Source organism: Vespa crabro, chromosome 1 (assembly GCF_910589235.1).
Source record: "Vespa crabro chromosome 1, iyVesCrab1.2, whole genome shotgun sequence".
Lineage (NCBI taxonomy): Eukaryota > Metazoa > Arthropoda > Insecta > Hymenoptera > Vespidae > Vespa > Vespa crabro.
This window is the reverse complement of record NC_060955.1, coordinates 21,557,558-21,570,057: the sequence shown is the minus strand read 5'-3', so window position 1 is coordinate 21,570,057 and position 12,500 is coordinate 21,557,558. Positions and strand designations below refer to the sequence as shown.

The window sequence follows — 12,500 nt, the reverse complement described above, 5'->3', positions numbered from 1 at the left end:
CCGATCGTGGTAGACACGGACGAACGACCAAGAACCATAACGCAGAGATGTTCTTCCACCTCGATTCCTCACCAACCGAACTTAACTACTTCATCCCCATCATCTGATCCCACTATTCCCACCACCCCTATTATCATCCCCCCTACCATTCTCTGATCCTGATCAAAATGTACACCCATCTTCTACATTATAATGATCCTTTTGACAATCCATGGAATCAATGTGGGTGATTTGTCTGATCCATAAGCTTTTCGATCCGTTTATAACTATGTGTGTTCGTTAGATTTTAAAAGCATATTTTCATCGTTTATATGTGTGTCTGTGTCTGTGTGTGTGTGTGCATGCGCGCGTGGGTGGGTGTATGTATATGTTTTTTAGATTTTATACACGTTTTTTGATATATATATATATATTGAGAACAAAAGAATCTTTTGTAAGCATATCTTTACAATGACAGTAATAATAATAATAATAATAATAATAATAATAATAATAATAATAATAATAATAATAATAATAATAATAATAATAATAATATTGTAAGAACCATTAGATATTTGGAATAAAAGTTAAATGAAAAATGTAAACCTTTCTTTCAAATTCATTTTCATTCTTGAGTATATACATATACAAGTAATTTCAATGGGTATACTTGAATAGGTTGGCTTCCTTGTAAAAATGTACGCTATTATTTTATTATAAATGATTATTTTAAATAAAAAAAAAAAAAAAAAAAAAAAAAAAAAAAAAAAAAAAAAAAATTATAATTATTATTATTTTATATATAGACATTTTAAAGGGCTATATGAAGTAATGAAAAATCTAAATTCTCAAGTAGTTTAATGGTTAGAGTTATCGCAAGCGAAATGGGAATACTTGAATTGAATTCTTAACTAAGGATTAGAATTCAATTATTTCTTTTTTTTTTTTCGTACGCTTACATTATTAAAAATAATAATTTAATATATTTATTATGAATATTAAATTATCGACAAATTGTCATTTTCAAAAATTAACTATAGCGTTTTTTTTTTTTTTTTTTTTTTTTTTTTTTTACCAAAATCACTTCTCATTGAAAACACGTTTTCTTTTATCAATTAATTGTGAATTGATCTGAATGATATATATATCGTTCACATTTGCATAGCTCATCTTACACATATAAATATTTCAAATTAATACACGTTAAAGATCTATATATATATAATCACAACCATAAATAGGCACTACGCCAAGAATTTTGAAGCGTGTAAGGAGCTGAATAATACGATGAGTTGAACATCCTTGTATTCAAGATAAAAGAGATAGATATTTTTCAATATTGTATATGTAAGAAAATATCAACAGATTGATATCGTATATAATCCCAATGAATTGATTTATATTGGAATCATATTTGAAAATCTAATTACTCAGAGATATTAAGAATTTCCGGACTCATGATATATATATATATATATGTATATATATTTTTTTTACTTCATTTCTACATATGAGAAATCCATATCTGAAGTTATAATAGCCGAGTAACATTGTAACACTGTGTATAATATATTACCAAGTAACGAGGAACGAACAATTTCCTTTCTAGCATGGAAAATTGTTATCTTTGTTGCACTTGGCTTGTTCTCACTCTTCGTTTAAAATGGAGAAAAAAAAAAAAAAAAAGAAAAAAAAAATAAAGGAAAGAAAGAAAGAGAGAGAAGAAGAGAGAGAGAGAGAGAGAGAGAGAGAGAGAGAGAGAGAGAGAGAGATAGATAGACAATTGGATAGATGGATAGATAGATGTATAGAGATAGCGAGAAAGAGATGAAGCTACATTATATCCCATAATAATCCTCGAGTTTTTACGACAAGCCCTTTTGAACAAACGCAAAGTGCGACTCCTTCATCTTCTTTATCACAAAAATTCACCGGCCCTTGTCTTTATTTTTCGCTCCCGCTAAGCCAGAGCAAGAGAAACGCAGCCAGCTAGCTAACCAACCAACCAACCAACCAACCAACCAACCAACCAACCAACCAACCAACCAACCAACGAACCAACCGGTTGAGGAAGAAAAGAATGCCGAAGACGAATGGCCGCTTGGAATATAATACGCGCGCGCGTGCGAGACACGTGTGTCCCTTCACCCTTTCTCTCCCTCTCTCTCTCTCTCTCCCTTTTACACGAAACTCTTAAAAAGAGATGGAGAAAGAGGGAAGAAGATAGACGATGTACGAAGTAACCTATAAACGAATGAACCTCGCGAAAAGCAACGCAGTTCTGCGCGTATATGCGAGCATCGCATTAGGTAATGAACATTCTAAGCTCTTTTTATCTTTTATTATACAGAAAATAACATTCTCTCTCTCTCTCTCTCTCTCTCTCTCTCTCTCTCTCTCTATCTCTCTATCTTTCTCTGTTTCTCTTTCTATCTCTTGCTTTCATTTTGTCGGTCGTATTTAAAAGAGAAGAGAAAAAGAATCGACACGTTTTTTTTTTTTTTTTTTTTTTTTTTTTGAAACCACAAGATACGACGATTATCCATCTGCCTCTCTCTCTCTCTCTCTCTCTCTCTCTCGCTCTTTAATGAATTTCTTCTATAAAAGTAAAAACAAAACAAAATAAAAAAAGAAATGAAAAAAAAAAAGGATCAGTATAAATACATACTGATGTATGCATGATGCATACCGCAATCATGTACATTATATATGTGCGTACTCATAAAGATACACATAGAAGATACGTAATAACATTCTAACGAACTTCTCTTTTATTTCAAAAGAAAGGAAAAAGAAAAGGAAAAAAAAAAGAAAAAAAGGAAAAAAGAAAAAAGAAAAGAAAACAGGGGAAAAAGAAAAAAGAAAAATAAAGAACGAAAGAAACAAGGAAAAAGAAAAAAAGAAAAAGGTCTGAAATTCTCGACCTACGATCTCGACGAGGCAAGGAGACGTTGATGATGAGAAGGGAGAAAGAAAGAGAGAAAAAAATTACGAAGGGATTTCTTCTCTCTCTCTCTCTCTCGATCACTCTCTCTCTCTCTCTCTCTCTCTCTCTCTCTCTCTCTCTCTCTCTCTTTTTCACACATATACATGTACAGATCGAGTGGGACGACTAAAAAGAGATAGATGGCTATAGGATATTCTGAGGGAGAGAAGAAGAAAAAGAGAGAGAAAGAGAGAGACAAACAGTTATACAAAAAAAAGGAGGAACAGGGAGAAAGAGATATATGGATGGATAGATATACAAAAAGATAGAGAGAGAGAGAGAGAGAGAGAGATACGATGGGGGTGTAAGGTGTCGGGACAAACAGAGAGTGCCGACGCACAATGGACGCGTAGTTAGTAAATTACAGAGCGTCGGGACAATGGCGTACGCGCGTAAGCCGCGTGTGTACACGCTTCCTCTTCTCTCTCTCTCTCTCTCTCTCTCTCAACTCTCTGTAACTATGAGTTCCTATCCACGCACACGGATGGTTTGCAGAGGTACGTGCAGTCGCGCGTATCCACCGTTTGGCCGTTCGTGCACGCTTTGCGTGGGAGTTTCTGGCCACGTATATCTCTATATACGTATGTTTTATAGTATATAAGTATACGTGTGTATGTGTGTTTGTGTGTGTGTTTGTGTGTATGTCGTATATAAGTATGTATGTGCGTATGTCCAGAATGTTGCTTGCTACCTTCCTATACCTGTACCTATCTCTTTCCCTCTTTCTCTTCCTCTCTCTCTCTCTCTCTCTCTCTCTCTCTCTCTCTCTCTCTCCCTCTCTTCCGTAGTCTTATACACCGTGCGTGACATAGCCATGGAAAATACGATTACTCGACCTTCCCTATTAGTCTCGCTTCAAGCCGCGAAATTCAAATTTCCACGCTAGTCGATAACTCGCTGTATGATTCATTTTTTTTTCTCTTTTTTTTTTTCTTTTTTTCCTTCCTTTCTTTCTTTCTTTCTTTCCTTCCTTCCTTCTTTCTTTCTTTCTTCCCTTCCGTTCCCGTTGGAAAATTAATACTTAAATGGAATGATCAATGTATTTTCGAATAATCGTATACGCACCGTGTCGTAAAGAAAAAAAAATTTTTCAACGTTGTTTGATTAATTTTGATCTCTCGCACAAACCACGTGATTCCTTCTACGTGGTCCTAAATTAATAATGCGTTTTCTTCTTTTTCTGTTCTTTTTTTTTTTTTTTCTTTTTGTTTTCCTTAAATATATCTAAAAAGAAAAAGAAAATAATAATAATAATAATAATAATAATAATAATAATAATGATAAATGAATAAATAAAAGAATCATGCATGAAAGAATTAAGAACGCGCAGAAATTAAGATGATTGTGTTGTTTCGATAATATTCGATATGAATTTTATCGAAAGAACGATAAAACGCGATCTCCACTTATCTCCTCGGATTCGACTGCGTTTTATAAAAATAATTTTCAATATGGAAAAAATAAAATTTGTCGTAATCAAGATGACCGATTTCTTATATCATACCGCAATGAAAAAATTCGAAACGATTTCTAATTTGAAAGAACGATTAAAAAAAAAAAAAGAAAAAAAAAAAAAAAGAATGTAATCTCCCTCCTCCTCTTATATCCTAACATCATGGATTCTGATTTTTATAGAAATAATTTTCGAAATGGAAGAAATAAGATTCTTTGAAATCAAGATGGCCGTTTCTTACGTTGTACTGTAATAGAAAACATACGTTAAAAACTATTTTATCGAAGGATTTAAGATAAAGAATTCATTTTTTTCAGAATAATTTTCAAAGGGATAGGAACGAAGAAGAGTAAAGAAAAGTAAAAAAAAAAAAAAAAAAAAAAAAAAGAGAAAAAAGAAAAAAGAAAAAAAAAGGAAAAGGAAGAAAGAAAAGAGAGAGAAAAAGAAAAAAATTAACTGCAAGACGTATCTTCGAGATAAAAATCGATTCGAATTAGGAACGTTTGATTTACGATATTCCTAAAACGAATAAATTCTCATCCTGTGTTGGTCCGTCGATAAACGAGGAAAGAATGGGATAAGTACTTTTTAAACGAACTTATATCTTCGTCCTGGCTTGACGTTCACAATCCGATCGACTTCTCGAATTCGTTCCCTTTTCCCCTTTTTATTTTTTTTGTTTTTTGTTTTTTTTTTTTTTTTTTTTTTTTTTACTTTTCCTTTCAATGCCACGATGCCAAAAAGAGAGAAATATTTCCAACGGACGACCGTACTCGACCGCGATTCTTTTCACACTCGGCGGACATCTTTTCCGCCATCTTTCTTGCTAATTATACCGACTTGCCTTTCTGTCGGGCTGTTCTTCTTATCCATCCTCACCTCATCCCCCGCCACCCTCTTTTCTACTGACACAACCACGACGCTTTTTTCTTTATCCTTTCGTACTCTCTATTTCTCTCTCTCTCTCTCTCTCTCTCTCTCTCTCTCTCTCTCTTTCTCTTTCTCTTTCTCTTTCTTTCTCTCACCATCGCTTCTTACAAACCGCGACTTCGCAGAAGTCTCCATGAAATATTCAAACGACCATTCCTCTCCCTCCCCCCTGCCATCCCTCTCACCATCCCCCTCCCTCTGTCTTCTCAACCAACAATCTTTCTCATCCTGGTGAAGTTTTACCGAGGCACGACTTCTGTATCTATGGATTTCAAGCGTGACCACCCGTAGCTGTTCTGATCGTCATAAACCAGAAAAAGAAACCGGGGAAACTTAGCTTTCTTAATTTTTTTTTTCTTCCTTTTCTTCTTCTTCTTCTTCTTCTTCTTTTTTTTCCATTTTCTTCTTTCTCATTTTTCTGTTGTCTTTTGTCTTTCTTTTCTTTTCTTTTCTTTTTTCTTTTTTCTTTTTTTATTTTGATCTTGCTTCATACGAGCAAGAGAAGATCGCAAAAAAATTTCACCCTTCAATTTAATACATGACGCGGACAGATATTTCATTTCACCTAATGATAGTATTCAAAGATTGACTTTTCTTGATGACTTTGTTTTTTTTTTTTTTTTTTTTTTTAATTAACGTTACTTATTCATCGAAGCTACTCACTTTGATAAAACGTTTGGCCTTGGTCAAGAGGCCCAACGTGGTGTGCCTCGAAGTTTCAGGACCTAAGGGTACCAGCATCTTCAACTTTTCGAGACAATTTCTGAGGTGAGCTCTCCTGTAAAAAAAAGAAGAATAAAATCCGATTTAATTATCATCATCAAACCGTTTCACCCATCATCGAATTTATATTATATTACATTGTATTATATTATATTATATTATATATTATATTATAATATATTATATTGACACAGTTTAACGTGTAATTTATTCGAAAAATATTTCAGATTTTCTTTTCGACGTTTCGAAGATCGAAAAGAAGCTTATCGATTTATTTACAAATAAAATTTAATACAAAATATTATTTAATTCTTATTTTTTTTTAATTCTTATCTAGAGAGATAGAGAGAGAGAGAGAAAAAGAAAAAAAGAAAAAAGATTACGAAAAATATAGACGAATAAATTCCATTTTGTATTTTAAATGAAACTGTATAAAATTCAATATACTAGAATAAATGAAAATTAGAGTAAAATTGTTCTCGATCTGAATTTTTTTCTCCTTTTTCTTTTTTCCTTTGATAAAGAAGAAAGAAAAGAGAAAAAAGAAAAAAAGAAAAAGAAAAAGAAAAGAGAGAAAAAAAGAGGAAGAAGAAGAACAAGAAAAAAAGAAAACAAATTTGTTTCCTACCACCTCCCTCCCTCCTTCCCCCCCCCCACCGCCCAAAAAAAAAATAGATTTATTTTTGTTTCGTTTCGTTTTGTTTTCATTAGAGACATATAGTATACATACATAATGTATGTACGCTCGCACAATTTTTCGTGTATATCGAAGCGAAGCATTTTCCTTCGTTTTTGTGCCAGCAGCACTCCCGTCGGCATTTTGTCGACGCGACGGAAATTTATTGGAGACCAAAACGTAGATATAAAACGTCGTCCATTTATAACCGATATCGAAGCCAGGATTCAACTATAGAGAAAGATAGAGAGAGAGAGAGAGAGAGAGAGAGAGAGAGAGAGAGAAAGAGAAAGAGAGAAAGAGTGAGGAAGGTGCGGAATAATTCCGGAACGCCGTTTGCGTGAGTTCTTCTCTTCTATTCCGAGTATATTTATTGTATTCAAAAGGATTCATTCGACTAATGGTCCGAGCTCTTCGCACGATAATAGATACACGAGAAATCTTTTACGAGAGAAACTGAAAGAAAAAGAAAAGAGAAAAAAAGAAATGAAAAAAGAAGAAGAAAAAGAAAAGAAGAAGAAGAAGAAGAAGAAGAAGAAGAGGAAGCCGAGGAAAGAAAAAAAAAAAAAGAGGAAAAAGGAGACGAAAAAAAAAAAACGAGTTTGAACTTTCTTTTTTTTCTTTCTTTCTTTCTTTCTTTTTTTTTCTCTTTCTTTTCCTCCCCCTTACATTAGATCGAATTTTAATAATAAGAATGTGAAATTGAAAGCGAAATAAAAGAGCTGTCTTAAAAAAAAAAAAAAAAGAAAAAGAAAGAAGAAGAAAAAGAAAATTCACTCCGAGGATAAAACACTTTGGATATTTTTCTCATCTATAAATGTGTCCCTTTTCTTTTTGATTACAAACTCGAGAAAGAAAAAAAAAAGAAAAAAAAAAAAAGAGAAAGAAAAAGAAAAAGGAGAAGAAAGAAAGAAGAAGAAAAAAAGAAGAAGAAAAAAGAAAATGAACGTGGTAATCCGAAGCATCCTGTTACTTCTAAAAGTTAGAATTTCACTATTTCGAACGATTTAAGATCTACGTGTTTTCGAGGATCGTTGCCATGAACTTAAATGTATTTACACACACACACACACACACACACACATATATATATATATATACACATACATATACATCTACGTACATACAGTATATAAAAGTAAAAACAAATAATTCCCATACGTTTGGCATATTCCGGTCGCATATTTATCGCGAGACCGTGAAGATAGCGAAAAAGAGAGAGAGATATAGATAGAGATAGAGATAGAGAGAGAGAGAGAGAGAGAGAGAGAGATAAATAGTCATGGGATTGGATAAAGGGACGATTCGTTCGACTAATGGCCCGTGATCGCCGCGATAATCCGGATCTTATCGCTTTTTCCGCAACTTTTTTTACCGCCTTCCGCTCTCCCTTTTTTTCTCTACTATAAAAAAACAAAAAAGAGAAAGAGAGGGGGGGAGAGAGAGAGAGAGAGAGAAATAGTAAAGTTAATAGCAATGTTGAAATCTTTCTCTCTCGAACTCTTTCTTTCTCTAGCCACGTTCTCTAACCATAAGATTCACGAAGTCACATGAATTCGCATAGAAAAGAAAGAACACATACATACATACATACATACATACATACATACATACATATATATATATATATATATATATATATATACATATGTATATACATGTATATACATGAATACACATAAAAGAGGTTTGGGAAGTTCTCTATCTCTTATTCCTATCTCAACCCCATTCCCTTTTCTTTGACTGCTTTCGTGGAATACCAACACTACTAAAGGCAAGTTTGTGATAGTGGTAACCTTCTGGTCCATTCATCGCGAGTACGTGATGCGAAAAGCAGATGGCGAGAAAGTTCCTCGTAATTCGGAGGCAGTCCGCGAATTATTATGGAATTAAATGGCGAGCATCGAGCCGAACGAACGAACGAACACTACCAACCTTCCGTTATCCCTTTCTCTCTCTTTCTCTCTCTTTTTCTCTTTTTTATTTCTCTTCTTCGTCACCCTGATTGCAAGATATATATATATATATATATATATATATATATATATACCCTTGTATAATAATTAATCTGATATCGAGAAAAAGTTTACGCGATATCTCGATGGAATAAAAGTTAATCGTGAATACATAAGAGATTAGCCGAATCTAAGTGAATAATTTTGTATACGATAACAAAACTCGTTTATTATATTTTTGTTCCTTTCGACGATTGATTCTATTTCTATTTGTTTCTATTTATTTTCTTTTATTTGTAACTTTTTGAAATTTCGAATACACGCACATATATACACACACACACAAACACACATATATATATACATATATTTAAATAAAAAAAAAAAAAAAAGGGGGAAAAGAGGTATGCATTAGCGACGATTCAATTTCATAAAAATTTCTTTTCTTTTCTTTTTTCTTTCTAATGAATTACGTAAAAATTGATTGAAATAATTTCAGGAGAAATGAAACGTGATGTTATGTATATAAATAAATAGTAGAAAAAAATTTTTAAATAGATTTTGTATTTTATTACGACGAAAGCGATTAAAACTTTACGCAAATTCGAATTAAATTGAATAATCGGAAAACGTTTTTCTCTATGAGTCTTCTTATTTTCTTCTTCTTCTTCTTTTTGATTGTTTAAAAAAAAAAAAGCAAAGAGATTTGTAAATATTTTTATCTTGGGAAAATGTCATAGGCGGAATGTCCCTAGGCGTACGTCCTCATCGTTATCGTCGTCATCGTCGTCGTCGTTGTCGTCGTCGTCGTCGTCGTCGTCGTATTCGTCAGGTTTGAAAAAAAGAAATGTTAAAATCCTACGAACGAATCCTCGGGAAAAATGTTAAATGTTACGTGAGATCGAGCTTACGATCGATCCATTGCGATTAAAATCGTGCGGGGAAACTTTTTGCATGCGTCTATGACCTTTCACCAAAGAAAGAACGATAACACTACATAATAATAATAATACTAATACTAATGATAGTAAGTAGTATTAATAACAGTAATAATATTAATGAATATATATATATATATATATGTTCAACAAAAATATTCAATGGTTATAAGAAATATTATCGATCATCATCTCATTCTCGAATCATTTTGTTCTATCGTATTAAAGCAAATAGATATTTAATTGCATTTATTTACAATCTTCTTAGAAATGTATTCAATACAAGAGTAATTCGATCGTGGCTTCGAAGGTTATATAATCAAATCGATTAGTTTTATATATACGTTAGAACGTATGAATATTTTATCAAAGATCTACTTACGGGTACACGTATGTATAGTAAGTACCAAAATAAATTTTACGACGATGTCTTATATTTTTTTTTTCTTCCTTTCTTTTCTTTTTTTCTTCCTTTCTTTCCTTTTTTTTTCTTTTTCCTTCTCGTTATTATTCATTTATAATTTCATTCAAAAAGAAAAACAGTAAGAATTTTATCGTAGTAATATTAAGTACAACGTAAGTATTATTGTTAGGATCGAATAATTTGTCATAAAATCAACATTCTTGAAGTGAATTGTACTGTGCAAGAAATTGGAAAATTTGTGAAACGTTCTCTCTTTCTCTCTCTCTCTCTCTCTCTCTTTCTCTCTTTCTCATTCTGTCTCATTCTTCCACTATTCAATCTTTTCCAGCCGATGCAACCCTTACGATCGACGGCTTCCGCAACATTTTTGTCGTAGATAGAAGCTCGAAGAGACCGTAGTGAACGAGAGAGAGAGAGAGAGAGAGAGGACGAGTTAGTGGATACAGAGAGAAGGTAGAGAGAAGGGTAGTTGGGCCCTTCAATCAATATTACCGTGTGACACCGACATTATGAAATTCCTGTCCCGACTCTTCAACGTACCGGAGAACCTGATGAATAAATACTTCATGTGAAATTCCCGAGTCTACGATGCTCTTTCGTGTTAAAGACACACAGAGATAAATAGATAGATAGATAGAGAGAGAGAGAGAGAGAGAGAGAGAGAGAGAGAGAGAGAGAAAAATAAAAAACAACAACACTAATTAATGGTTGTTTTGCCGTTATCATTATTTCCATGAAATGAAAAAAAAAATGTTTGAAAAAAGAAAATAAATAAATAAATAAATAAAAATGAACGAAGTTTAAACAAATACACGAGTAGGCACGCAACGTACACATTGCATGAGTGCATGTATGTGCACACACAACCGGTTTTTTGATATATGTATATCATCGAATCCTAGAACAACCAGGGTGGCTTCGTTCGCCAGAAGAAAGACTTCTAGTCACGTGGAAAATGTCAAAGTTAATGAACAAAGTCGTTCCCACGGAAATACTATGTGTTCTGGAATGCCAGCAAATTACTTTGTCATTGGTACAAAAGTATGTACGTAAGTGCAAGCGCATATACACGCATACACGCAACTCATCTGTGCATGTAATAATATACAGTATACAAATGGCGAATGGAGGAGAGGAGGGGGGGGAGAAAAAAAACGAGAGACAGAAAGAGAGAGGAAAAAAAAAACAAAGTGAAGAAAGAAAAAAGAGCGACAAAAAAAAAAAAGGAAAGGAAAAAGAAAATCCAGAAAAAATGATAATTAATACGTTGAAGTCAATGTGCACGAGGATTCGTAATGTCACACTCCGTTCCTCCGTCGGTCCATCATTCTTTCATTCTAACCACCTATTTATCTATCTATCTATCTATCTATCTATCTATCTGTCCTGAGGTTGAACGAACCGGAGAACGACCGGTTGGTTCAAGGAGAGAACGGCACACAGAAGAAAAATTCACGCTCCTTATTGGATAATGGAAAAGAGTCTAAAACATAAACCGTGCTCGTCGTAACGAGCTTATTGCGTTTAATGGCTTATAGACGAAGCGTTCGAGGCACTCACGTGTAATGAGGAGAAAGAGACGAAGAGAATAATATACCTTGGAATTATGCAAAATGAAAGAGAGAGAGAGAGAGAGAGAGAGACAGAGAGAATAGATAGAGAGATAAAAAGATACAGAGATAAAGATACCAGATAGATAGATAGATAAATAAAGAGAGAGAGAGAGAGAGAGAGAGAGAGAGAGAGAGAAAGAGATGCTCGAAAAATGCTAAAGATAACACGATAGTGTTATTTCACTCTTTCTCTCTCTTTCTTTCTATCTTTCATACACCTTTCCTTCACGTATAGAAAAAGAAATAAGGAAGATAGAGGGAGAGAGAGGGAGAGAGAGAGAGAGAGAGAGAGAGAAAGAAAGTTCGTGACACGTATACGTGCTCTTTTATACGGCGTTTCTCTTTGATTTCCGCGCAGCATCCAAGATCAAAGCGAAGAGCAATTTCTGCGTACGTTGGAATTCCAGGCGTTGAAAGCACGCTAGAGAAGAACGCTTCGGCGATCTCTCCCCTCTTTTATCCATCTATCTATCTATCCATCCATCCATCTATCTATCTATCTATCTATCTATCTATCTATGTATCTATCCATCTATCTATCTATCTTGTTATCATTTTCTCGTACAGAGGTAGGGAAAATGATCGAGGAATATCGATTAAGAGAGGAAAGAGGATAAGAAAAGGAAAGGAAAGAAAAAAGAAAAAAAGAAAAATGGAAAAAAAGAAAGAAGAAGTAGAAAGATAAGAAAAGAAAATAATCGATTAAATGTATGTATATTATACGATCGAACAAATAATCTACAAGCACGTTCTTTTTTCTATTTATTTATTTATTTATTTATTTATTTATTTATTTCTATTTATTTATTTATTTAATTTT

General features: G+C 33.2%; 1 protein-coding gene across 5 annotated transcripts in view; it reads right to left on the bottom strand.

The window, feature by feature from the left end:
* The window catches only part of LOC124424972 (max-interacting protein 1-like), a 154,831-nt gene that overhangs the window by 57,120 nt on the left and 85,211 nt on the right, over positions 1 to 12,500 (bottom strand). For all 5 annotated transcript variants that reach the window (XM_046964687.1, XM_046964673.1, XM_046964679.1 and 2 more), the window contains one exon: positions 6,015 to 6,129. In XM_046964687.1, the coding sequence (XP_046820643.1) occupies positions 6,015 to 6,129 (115 nt within the window). The remainder of the gene's footprint in view (positions 1 to 6,014; positions 6,130 to 12,500) is intronic.